Source organism: Phyllostomus discolor, chromosome 4, assembly GCF_004126475.2.
Source record: "Phyllostomus discolor isolate MPI-MPIP mPhyDis1 chromosome 4, mPhyDis1.pri.v3, whole genome shotgun sequence".
NCBI lineage: Eukaryota > Metazoa > Chordata > Mammalia > Chiroptera > Phyllostomidae > Phyllostomus > Phyllostomus discolor.
Genome location: NC_040906.2, coordinates 28,617,898 through 28,630,737, shown reverse-complemented (window position 1 = coordinate 28,630,737; position 12,840 = coordinate 28,617,898). Strand labels below are relative to the sequence as shown.

The following is a 12,840-nucleotide window of genomic DNA, read 5'->3' as shown; positions in this document are numbered from 1 at the left end:
ATCAGGTCCAGCCCCCCTTAGCGAGGGGCTTCAGGTCTCCTGCTAGGGCTTCCCCAAATAAGGTTGGGGAGTTCTTAAACCCCTGGGGCAGTCTAGTCCAGGTCAACTGAGTCTTGACCGCTGTGTGTGGATCTTTCCATTTGAAGGCAAAAATGGGTTGGCTGGAAGGTGCCAAGGAATGCAGGAGAAGGCATCCTTCAGATTAAGGCAGGTAAACCACATTGCTGTTGGGGGAAGCTGGCTCAGGAGGGTGTACGGGTTTCGGACGACCGGGTGGAGGGTGACGGCTGCTTTGTTGACGGCCCGCAGATTGTGGATGGGCCCGTACCCGCTCCCGTCTGGCTGCCATCATGGGTCTGGGCAGGTGTGGCCCCATGTTATGCAGCCAGTCCTCTCTGAGCTCCCACGCAGGTGCTGCAACTCGGGGAGACCTGCCTCCCAGTCACATCTTGGGTGGGGAGAGTCTTTTTTTTTTCTCCCTGGCCCAGAGCATGGCCACAGCCATTCAGCATATCTAAGTGACCAGCCGAAGGCCATAGGTATGTCAAATGACTATGCCATGGATTAACCGCAAAGCTGTTGCTATACAAAACAGCCCTGCATGTTCTTGCTCCGTGTGTCCCTCCAACTCACACCTGTGGGGGAAGGGGTGGATACATCTCAAAATCTCCTGGATGCCTTGAGTTCTGGACCCCACCCCAAATGCCCATTTGGGGTCCCCTCTCTTGGCTGCACCCTGTAACAATCTCTCATTTCAGATATACACCCACTTTAAATTCTTTTAAAGGACAATGGATGAAGATCTTATCTTCTTGTAACTACTTCTGGCTGGAAATGGATGTTGTCCTACCTACCCGTGGGTCAGGGGTGCCCTGAAGGGGGTGGATGCAGCACAGAGGGAGTCCTTCTTGTAAGGGGAAGGACCTTACAGAATCCTGGTCAGTTGGCTGTCACCAAAAAGTCTCAGGCTTGGTGTCCAAAGACTGGCATTACTGGACCATTGGCATCCTGGTCATATTCTGGAGATGACAGATTTGGACAGAGTTGGAAGGCACAATGAAATCATAACCACTAAATGACAAAGGCAGGGGCTTAGGTAAAGAATGGCTTATCTGGAGAAAGGTGTACAAGGCATGCTACACCTATCCAAAACTCTTGTGGTCCATTATATTTCACTCGGGCTGAGGGGAATATATTAGGATTTCCCTCCTTTCAGATTTCTGAACCCTTCCTGTTCAAACCATCAAGACAGAAAAGGGAAAATCAGTTCTAAAGTGAAGCCCACAGATGGCCTGAACCTTTCACCAACCCAACCACGTAGTTCAGCCAAAATGTTGAGTTTCAGGGGGTGATGATGAAGAATGAGCTCCTTAAGTGAGGCCTATATCGCAACCAATCACTCAGGTAATGAAGTCATAGGCATACGTCCTATGAAAACAGAAGGACACACAGGTTAATTCACACAATAGTCCCCAAACCAGTCTCTGTGCCTGTGAGACTGTCTTTTGGAAAGACATTCAGTTGCAAGGTCTTCCCTGCAATGACATTCAACAATGGCAATTTGACAGGTTCTCCATACCTGTAAATTGTACATCTTTGATGATATTACAAAACCAGTTTCAACTTTCAAACGAAAAGATACTTTCAGGACAGTCAGCTGCATCATTCTGATGTCCAATACTGAGCACTGTGATTTTCCTTGAACCACAATTTTTCTCCTTAAGATCACCCTCACTGTTATTAAAGGGACTACTTTGAGTTCCACTTTTCATTTTGACTGTTCATTTGCATAAACACACCAAGAGCAGCCTGGATCATTTATGATCTTTAATTCCGCTTTGCTGGAACTCACACAGGGAACCTTTAGGTTGACTTCTCAGTCTGCCCCTCAGGGCACAGAAGCAGAGCCACACATCCGCCATCTGGCTTCACCTGTACCAGTTGTTTCACTCAAATCCTTGAGGCTTCCATTGTGCCCACAGGTTTCTTTTTGGCCATCTTTCATGAAAGCAACCTTCGTTCCTTCCCTGGAAAGACTGCCATGAACCGCACAACCAACCAAAGTACCAGGCTTTTCTCATGGGTTTACACTAGCTTCGCAAGTCAATCCCAGTTCCTCAGGGCTTTCTGGTGACAACCAGAACCCAGGCATGCCTCCTTCAGACGTGACATTCCAGTTAAAACCTTGGTTAACAAAACCACTATTAATGACTGGTCTTATTGGTTTTATGCAAAGAAATCTTATATTATTGCTCACTCCTTCAGAATGCCAAATTCTGGAGGGATCAGGTAGGGAAAAAAATACAAAGCGTGAAGGAAAATCCTTTCCCTTCTGATATCCACCGGGCTTCTCAAAACCTTTACTTCCAGACATTCTGCAATACTCACAAAGCCTCTATTCTTTCTTTTATACAGCTTCTGATATCCACCAAGATTGCATCTGCATGCCTTATACCTTCTATTATTAACTAACACCAAGTAATACCTTCCTAAAACTTTTACTTTTCCATTTATTTTTGCAGTTTCCCACAGACCTTATTCATTTATATATATTATATTTTTTATTTACTTTCCTACAGAGTGTGAAGTTTCAACCTTCCCTGGAATCCTCAATTTCCTTTTTAGAGCAGATACAGAGCAAAATCCAAAACACAGAGTTCCAGAACAATACACACGTAGGGGCATTCTCATGCACCAATGCGTCCATCGGTGCCTCGCAGAGACATGCTCCTTCAGGCTCAGTCTTTTGGCAGAGACACACTGCTTTGCCTCTGGCTGAAGCACTCATCAGCCCCAAATGACCCTTCCTGGGTCCCAAGTGGCAAAGGCATTCTCCCCAACTGGTTACAGGCGACCTTCCCCTAGGTCTTACAGGTGACCTTAAACAGGTCTTCAAGTACAGAGGGTTTCTGGTCAGAAACAACACCAATGTTAGAAATTCACCCTTTTCCCACAACACCAGAAAACAAATAGCTGAGGCTTTGTTTACTCCAGGTTTAAAACTTTTACATTCTTTATACATAATTTTACTCATTCAGATTTAACCATCATTCTCTTTTAATCCTGGTTCCTTTCCCACTCTGGGAAGGACTATACTTAAACTCAGCATGTGGCAGCCAAAAGTCCCTGGCACTGCAGGTACCTTCCACTAAAATTCCCTAGATTTGCAGGGACATCTTGCAGCTTTCTGAAGCTCAGACCCTGCAAACACCCTATAGGTCAGATGCTCACCCTTGGACCTCAGTTCATGTCCTTCAGAACCAGAGCCATTCTTATCAGAACCAGTTACACAGAGAACCAGACTGATGCAGTGCCCACACAGCAGCAGCACACAGCCCATAATCCGAAGAGCGCCCTTAGCCTGGCACCTTGCCCACTTCCAAGATGGAGGGGCTCTCATGTGACCCGTCATCCAAGATGAGGCCAACCATGCACGCTCCACCCTCCATGGGGGGCCACTCACGTGGCTCGTCTTCCATTTTACCCAAAATGGCGCGTGCCCACATGGCTTGCTGTCCCATCTCCAATATACATGCAATATAGTACTGTGGCAGGACCCCCCCCCCCCCCCAGGCATTGATGAATTCTCCCTATTGGCGCTGACAGACATGGGAAGGGACTCTCAGGTCACCTGCCTGGCCTCTCCCCTCTCGGGGCACTTAGGGTCCATCTTAGCTAAGGCTGCCCATGTAGAATTTGGGTTAAACTCCCAGCTGTTATGCCGTATGGCAGACCGAGGAACCGCAGGTTAGGGCTCACTCACGCTCCATAGGCTTCCACCCGTGGAGCAACAAACACAGTCATTCACACAAACACACCGAGTTTATTATGTTCCCACCCGCCCGAACTGTGGGAGCCCTGCCTGGGCCTTCCGCCCTGAGGGGTGGTCAGTCCCTCCTTCCACTCCAAGAGTGGGCCTTGTTTTCGGGCACCTGGTCCCCAGAGCACTTACCAGATTGGCACCTTCCCAGATTCCACCAGTTTGCACCCCGCCAGCCTGGGTCAAAGAGCGGTCCGGGGCCAAGCTGCAAATCCCGGGATGTTCAGGACCTGAAATCACTGGGCTGTGCGCAATTCCTTATCACCGCTGGGCCCCACCAGCCGTCCCAAGGCCACCTTCATCGGAGGCAACAGCCTGCTCGTGTGAGTCATTTCCCAGTCAGGGAACCAAAATGTTATGGAAAAGACGACTTAGGCGGCCTGGGAGTTTACAAAGTGGGGTTTATTCATGCATGCGGACCCAGAAGAGATAAAAATCCAAATTCTGGGCAATGAGCTTAAGCTGGAGGCTTCTTTATATGCTTATTACACAGGCAGAAGGAGGAGGGGAAGGAGTGCAACTGCTAAAACGGGGGTTAGTGTACGACCTTGAGATAACTGCTTATCTGGGAAAGGCTGCTGTCTGGGAATGGCTGCTGGTCAGCTCCTACCTAAGAAGCTACTACTCAGCTATGTCCTGTCACAGAAGGAATGGTAACTTTTTGGTTGTTGCTTTTCCTACCTTTGGGGGAGAAGTTTCAAAAGTCCCCTTAAGAATTTTCACAGGAGGGGAGAATATCTTACATGACTTTCTCAAGGCTCCTTTGAATTTGAATTTGAATATGATCATTTAAAATGATAGAACTAGATGCAGAGTGCTATAAAAGTTACTGATTAAACTGAAGAAAGCTATGCTAGAGCTAGGGTCATTTGAAAGTTTTAGCCTCAGAACCCGACCTTTGCTCAGCAGACTCCAGATAAAAATAGGCATGAATAAAATGACTAAGAGTGTAATAGGGAAGAATAGTTTGCCTGCCCACCTCCAAGCCATAGGGTCGTCTAGCTATGGCTAGATTTCAGAGAAACCAGGTTAAGTGAGTACCAAAAGAAAGTTCCCCCAAGAATTCCTAAAAAGTTAACTTACAATTATTGGGGTTGAGTTTTCTGGGCTATTGGTTTCCGAAGTAACTGCACGGTAATTTTTATTTTTCAGGACTTCTAGAAAAGTCTAATGCCTGGGACAGAGGAGGCTGACACTGGGAAAGGGCCTGGGAAGTTGAGGTGCCATGTGTCCCCTTTATATTCTTTGAGGGTGGGGAATTTGACCAGAGTCTGGGCATGAAAGAAAGCCAGCTACTGCCACCGCTGTCCCCTGACAAAGCAGAACTAAAGAGAAATGGTCCAGTGTTTCCCCTCTGTCACCAGGGCAGTGGTGGACTCCCACCACTATGAGACTATAAAGATTGTGATTGGCTTTTCCTGTGGACCCAGTCAGGAAACAGGGGCTAAGAAATGTTGATTCTTTCCATCAGCTCACCATCAGCATGTCCTCAGTAATTATGTTCTAAATGGAAGGAAGGATAACATGCCAAATACAAATCACATGGCATGCAATCTCGCCTCTGTAACTTGGTTCAAGGGTTTCCCTTGAGTACTAGGAGTACTAGGATAAAAGTTTAAGTTTACTTCAGGTGTCTATTCTGCCTCTGCCTTTCAGGCTTAGTTCAACTACCTCCTCCTCCGAGGCAGCCCCATCTAAATTTATCCCTTGCTCCTTGAGTCTCCTGTGGCACTTGGGTGAAGCCTCATTGCAGCATCACCCTCCCCAATAGTGACAGACATTACATTATATCATAAATAGCCTTGGGATCAAGAGCATGGGATTGGGAATCAGAGAGGCCCAGGTGTGAATCCTGAATTCCCACCTCCTCCTAGCTCTGGGATGATGGCAAGATGCTTTGTTCTCTGAACTTTGATTTCCTCATCTATTGAATGTGGAAAATACTGCTGACTTCAGACAGTTTGTCAGAAAACAAGGGGTCAATAAATGGTAGTAATAATAATTATTATGGAAGGCAGACACTGTGTTTTACCCACTTTTGCTTTCTAACTGTGCCCAATTCAGTGCTTTACACATAAGAAGAGCTTGCTAAATGTTTAAAATAATTGAAAAACCTATGAATAAGTTAAGAAGTGACAGTTTCACCAAACTGCCTCCTGATATGGCCCAAGGAATGAAATATTTATAGTTGAACAACTGAATAGAAGACTAAGAGTGAAGTCTTGTCTATATCTTTTTTCCAATTATGCTAGTGTACACATAACATAAAATTTACCATTTTAACCATTTTTCATCTTTATATGCAAGAAGCATACAGATATTTATTGTGCATGGAATCAGAAATTCTCTAAATCTTTGTCCAAAACCTACCTTTGGGATTTAAAAAATATATGTATTATTTTGTATTTAGGGACCTTGTTATATCCATTTTCTCTTTATTATTTTAAAATTTAAATCATTTTTATTTTAATTAAATTTGACATACAATATTATATTAGTTTCTAGTGTTCACCCCAGTGATTAGACATTACATAACTTACTAAGTGATCATCCTGATAAATCTTATACCCATCTGACACCATACATAGTTATTAGAATATTATTGACTATACTTCCTATGCTATATTTTATATACTAATGAGTATTCTGTAACATCCAATCTGTACTTCTTAATCCCTTCACCTTTTTCACCCATCCCTCCAACCCCCACTCCATCTGGCAACCATCAAAATATTCTCTGTATCTAGCTATGAGTCTGTTTCTGTTCTGTTTGTTCATTTATTTCATTTGTTTAGATTCAGTTATTGATAAATATGTATTTATTGCCATTTAATATTTTCTTCTTCCTCTTCCCCTCCCCCCTCCCCCCTCCCCTCCTCCTCCTCTCCCCTCCCTTCCCCCCTTCTTCTTCTTCTTCTTCTTCTTCTTCTCCTTCTCCTTCTTCTTCTTCCAGAAGGCTCTTTAACATTTAGTGTGAACTACTTTAGCTTTTTGTCATCTGGGAACCTCTTTATATGTCCTTCAATTCTAAATGATAGCTTTGCTTGGTAGAGTAATCTTGGTTGTAGGTCCTTGCTTTTCATCACTGTGAATATTTCTTGCTAATCCTTTCTGGCCTGCTGCTTTTAAGATTCTCTCTTTGTCTTTACGCATTGACATTTTAATTATGATATGTCTTGGTGTGACCTCTTCGGTTCATCTTGTTTGGGACTCTGTGCTTCTTGGACTTGTGTGTGTACTTCCTTCACCATGTTAGGGAAGATTTATGTCATTTTTTCAAATAGGTTTTCAATTTTTTGCTCTCTCTCTTCTTCTGGAACTCCCATGATGCAAATGTTGGTATGTTGGAAGTTGTCACAGAAGCTCTTTACGCTATCCTCATTTTTTCTGGATTCTTTTTTCTTTTTGCTCTTCTGATTGGGTGTTTTTTTTTTCTTTCTTATATTCCAAAGTGCTGAGTTGATTCTCAGCTTCATCTACTCCACTTTTGATTCCCTATAAATTATTCTTCATTTCATTAAGTAGCCTTCATTTCTGACTACTTCCATTTTATGGTTTCCATGTCTTTTTTTATGCTGTTGAAGTTCTCACTAAATTCCTTGAGCATCCTTATAAAAATTGTTTTGACCTTTGTATCTGGTAGTTTGCTTGCATTCATTTCATTCACTTCCTTTTTTTGGGAGATTTCTCCTGTTTTTTTTTGTTTGTTTGGTACCTGTTTCTTTGTCTCCTTGTTTTGGCAGGCTCCCTGTGTGTGTTTCTATCTATTAGGTAGAGCTTCTATGTCTCCCAGGCTTAGTAGAGTGGCCTTGTGTAGTAGGTATTCTGTAGGGTCTAGTGGCGTAGCCTCTCTGATCACCAAAGCTGGACTCCAGGTATCCCACCCCCACCCTGTGTGGGCTGTGTATCCTTGCCTGTTGTAGTTGAGTCTTGATTGCTGTTGACATGTAATAGGAGGGTTCTACCAATTTCATGGATTTAAGTGCATTTACATTGTTGTGCAACCATCACCACTAGGGTTTGTCTTTCTTGGTTTTTTTTTTTTTTTTTTTTTTTTTAAGATTTTATTTATTTATTTTTAGGGAAGGAAGGGAGGGGAGGAGAGAGAGAGAGATGTGCGGTTGCTGGGGGTTATGGCCTGCAACCCAGGAATGTACCCTGGCTGGGAATCGAACCTGGGACACTTTGGTTCCCAGCCCGCGCTCAATCCACTGAGCTATGCCAGTCGGGGGGGGTTTGTCTTTCTTAAACACTGAAGTTCTCTGGATGATACCTAGGATACAGAAATGGCACTTTAACACATTTGCTAATTAAACATCATAATTTTTACTTTTATTCAGAGATAAAATATCTTTCTAAGATTCTATATTTCTTCCCAGACTTAGCACATTTGAATTAGCTGAAATGCAGTGCAGTGACTTACAGCCAAACTTACTGTTTTAAGTTTTGGCTTTCTTACTAGCCTCATTTTGTGATCTTGAAAAATTACCTAACCATTCTGTGTCTTAGTTGTCATGTCTTAAAAGGGAGGTCATGGCCCTGGCCAGGCAACTCAGTTGGTTGGGCCATCATCCCATGCACTGAAAGATTCCTCGACAGGGTACATACCTAGGTTGCAGGTTCATTCCCAAGTCAGCATGTGTATGGGAGGCAACCAATTTATGTTTTTCTCTCACATTGATATTTTTCTCTCTTTCTTTCTCCCACCCTCTTTCTCTAAAATCAATAAACATATCCTTGGGCAAGATTACAAGAAAAGGGGGCCTTGTAATAATATTTACTTTAGAAACTTGGGATGATTAAGTGAATAAAGCATGCTTGGCATCTAGTAATTGTGGTATGTGTTAGGTATATTGTTTTTATTCTTAGAAATAACGTCTTTAAAGTCTCTTTCCTGCTGGACTGAGTGCTATGAGGGCAGAGACTTCATTAATTTTGCCCATTGTTAGTTGAGTTCCTTGCACATACCTCAAATTGGGGTATATTTCAGATCCTCCTCCTCTTCTTTTTTGCCTTAATTTTTTTTTTTGTTTATTTGTACCTGGACTTATTGAAAAAAGATTAAGATGGCTTACTACTATTCATGGGCTTTTGGGTTTTATTTTAAAGCTTAAGTGAATCTGGGAAGGAGGTGGTTGAAAAAAATGACACTTTTCTCTTTGACTGATAGAGGGGAGTGACCAAAGGGAAAGGTCAGAACACAAGTGCCTTCTAGGAGTTCATTTGTAAGAGAACCTGCCTTTACCAGGGAAAGAGGTCCTGAGCTCTACTGTGGGAAAGTTGTGTATAAGCCTTTAGAAGGCGCTGTTTAATCAGGATCATCCTAATGCCAGGGGCGGGAAGGGAAAGGCAGTGATGATGACATCAGCAGGAAATCAATCTCAAGCCTGAGATCGGGTTTTTATCCATAGCCAGCAACAAGTCTTGAGTTCTCTCCCAAGTAAATTGGAACTTTCTTAGAACTTGGAGCACACAGAGGATTCTAATTTCTTCAAAACTTTGTTCTCAGGCAATATCCCTAAGAACCACTTACCTCCAGGGGATCAGTGGAATTTCATTTGAAGGTATGTAATTAACACTTTTCCCCCCTGGGGTCTTAGACGCCAGCATTTCCCTTGCTTTATGTCATAGAAACTTGCAGAAGCTCTTGTTTTCAGTAATGGTGCTTTTTCCTCCTGGATTTATCAGCCTTCCCAGGGAAAATGAAAGTTTAAAAAGTCCCAGGAAGGCTCTGGCATAGCCTTTACTGGCAGAAATATGCTAATCTGCAAACAAGAGACGAAGTTGGCTGAAAGCTTTAGGTTCTTCAGAAAACTTCAAGGCAAATATATGATGTATTAGAAAAGGAAGATGTCTCCAAGAAACCAAGACCCTATGGGTGATCACATTAAAATGGGATTTTTTTCTAATAATATAAGTAATATGTGTTCATTGCACAAGATTTGAAAAACTCAGACAGGATCCCAGAAAAAAAATTTATATTTTATGTAATTATACCGGCTAGATATAACCACTCTTTGTTATTGATGTTTTGTTTTTGCTATGTTCTCTTTACTTTAGAAAGTAGTTTCTTATTTCTGAATAACCAAGTCTTGTACAGTGATCATGTACCTTGTCCTTATATTATGAATAATACTACACTGATTTTTTTATCAGTTCATTGCTCCTCTTATTAGAATAAAATTCAGTGTAGAAAATACCATGATTTATGAACTGGTCATGTGGAAATATTGATTAATTTGTGACTTTCTACATTGATCTGAGCAACTCTCGTCTAAAACTTCCCTTTATTTCTGGGGTCTCGGATGATGGCTGCTCTTTCTGTGGGTTACAAGCCTGTCCTGTTGGGGTTAACGATGTTACCTCGTTGTCCTTGGGTTGGTAGGCACTTCAGAAATGTAAACCTCCAGATTGTTTTATTTCTAAAATACAGGGCATAAATCTAAGTGCCATTTCTGCCATTTGGTGGGAATGAATTAAGAGCTCCAACCGGGACCCCACCCAGGAGCTGCTGTGCTGAGTTGGCCTCCATTTTGACCAGCTTCTCTGGTGGACATTTCCATTTCAGAGAAGTCACGGTAAATGAGTCCCAAGAAAATCTCTCTCCACACCTCCTAAGGAGTTAACATACAAGTACTGGAGTCGAGTTTTCTGGGTTATTGGTTTTTTAAGTAACTGCCCAATAACTTTTATTTCAGTAAGTTTTACTTTTTAGCACTTCTGGGAAAGTCTAATGATGCCTGGAACAGAGGAGGCTGAAACCCGGAGAGGGCCCGGGAAGCTGAGGTGCCTCGTGTTCTCACTCTCTAACACACTACCCACTTCTCCGTCTCTTTCAGACTGGCCATGTCATTTCAAGGTCAAAATTGCATTCCCAGTTCATTTGCTAATGATAGTGAGAACTTTCGCAGAAGGCTACTGGCTATTGATTCACAGCTGGGAGATAAAGAAGTAGAACAATTAAAGTTTCTCTGCCAAGATTTCATCTCCCAGAAGAAGCTGGAGAAGTCCAGCTCAGCTTTGGATGTTTTTGATCATCTCATGGCAAAAGAGCTGCTGAGTGAGCAAGACCCCTTCTTCCTAGCAGAACTCCTCTACACCATGAAGCAGCACTTACTGCTGAAGTACCTCAGTTACAGGAAAGAGCAAGTACGGAGTTTGCTGCCCACTCTAAAGAAGCTCTCTCCGTTCAGGTGAGGAGGGGGTCTGTAATCAAGACAAGAGGGTTTTCCATTTTGTGTTCATTCAGGTCATTGGGCTTTGAAAGGAGAATGAGATTAAGATCTCTTTCTTATCTACCTCTTTGGATCTTACAGTGATTTACACTAGATTTCTCAGCTCTAGGTGCTAATAAGAGAGAGAGGTTGGGCCTCTCTGGGCCTCTCAGTGGCTTCCCATAGTTTTGTTTCTCGCTGCCAAGGGAAGCTTACTTAAGCACAGCAGGCCTATACTTTTCTCTTTTCCAGTCTCCGATATCCTTTCTTCTGTGAGCCACGGGGTGTGTCTGCCTTCAGTTATTTGAGAAGAATGCAACCTTGGAGCAAAATAAGCAAAGTGAAAACAATGTCTCTAGGGTAGAGAGGAATATCATTTATGCCATGTCCAGTTACATTTTGGGGGAGAAACACAGAGAGCTAAAATATAGACATCAGGCCTGTCATGGTCAGACCTTAGACATCAGTTTTAAATTGTCCACCGATGTAGTACCTAAGGAGAACTTTACAAGGAGGAGCCTTCAAAGTGTTATTTTACTTAGTTGCCTGGGCAATTATGTTCTTTAGGCTTTAACACTCGGACTGGCTTCCAAAACCTGAGCTACCCTTGGGTCAGTGAGGGGATTCTGGAAATCATTTTTTTTCTCCACTTCGCTGTTAAACAACGGACTTTTCAGAGACCAAGGAATGGTCTCTGGCATATAGAGGCATTAGTGTATGAATAAAATATTCAGTTTGTCTGGTCATTCATTATATGGCTATCCATAAGTTGGGGGAATGTCCTTCCTTTTTCAATAGTAGACTCTACATTGCCTGGCATCATTTCTACAGTGGAGTTGCAGGTGAAAGGCCATAATTGTATTTTATGTTTTTCTAGCACTAGACTTGGAATCAGAAAGCCTGTCTCTACTGTTTACTCTGTTATCCTAATTTAATAGGTCACACTGAAGCTCAAAGTTTCAGTTTTGGGGTCTATAGAGTAGGATTAATAATTGTCTACGTACAGGGTTGTGATCATTTATGTGGGAGGGAGCATCAGTAAAAGCACTCAGTTTACTGTGCTGCCCTCTGCAAGTGTGAGACTTCATTTGTCTCTTTGGGTGTCTGTCTTAGAAACCTGCTCTACGAACTGTCCGAAAGCATTGACACGGATATCTTAAAGGAAATGAGCTTCATTGTGAAGGAATCATTACCCAAAGTCCAGCTGGTGAGTGGGTCATATAGAATGGGATCTTTGTGAACATTGCCCTAATTGGTGTTTGGGAAGAAGCTGGAAACGTTTTCAAGATGTTTTTTTGTTTGTTTGTTTTGCAGGAGACAGTATCATCCAATGTTTAGAAACATTGACTTTGGTGTCCAATTGGCCTGGGTTCTAGTGCTGGTTCTGTGACCAGCTCCATATGTGATTGGACATTTCTGAGTCTCCATCTTCTCATATGCCACACCATTTTCTTTTAGGACTGTTGGGAGGATTAGAGAAAATACTGTTCATAAAGCATTATCATAAAGCCTATATTTGACACACAGTAGCCATGCAGTAAATGATTAACTGCCACTGGCATCCACCACATTTTATGATACAGAAATGATCAGGGCACAACAAAGACATGAGAAGGTGGGAAATAATGGCAGAGTGGTGATTAGTCGATTGCCATCTACAATAATTGAGATGTCTGAGGAATTGTGTGTCCTTTTCAGTGGACTTGGCAGTGTCTCCCATGTAAGGGTTCTGTGAAACTCAAATGAGACAGCTTGAGGATGGACTTTGTAAAGGGCTGTGTAGATGTAATGTTTTAATATTAACGT

General features: G+C 42.8%; 1 protein-coding gene across 2 annotated transcripts in view; it reads left to right on the top strand.

The window, feature by feature from the left end:
• The first annotated feature begins 9,185 nt into the window (after window positions 1-9,185).
• The window catches only part of CASP10 (caspase 10), a 33,821-nt gene continuing 30,166 nt past the window's right edge, over window positions 9,186-12,840 (top strand). Inside the window, exons 1-3 of one of the 2 annotated variants that reach the window (XM_036023086.1) lie at window positions 9,186-9,384; window positions 10,660-11,013; window positions 12,148-12,241. In XM_036023086.1, the coding sequence (XP_035878979.1) occupies window positions 10,667-11,013; window positions 12,148-12,241 (441 nt within the window). In that variant the 5' untranslated portion in view covers window positions 9,186-9,384; window positions 10,660-10,666. The remainder of the gene's footprint in view (window positions 9,385-10,659; window positions 11,014-12,147; window positions 12,242-12,840) is intronic. The other variant, XM_028509358.2, reaches the window with a different exon arrangement.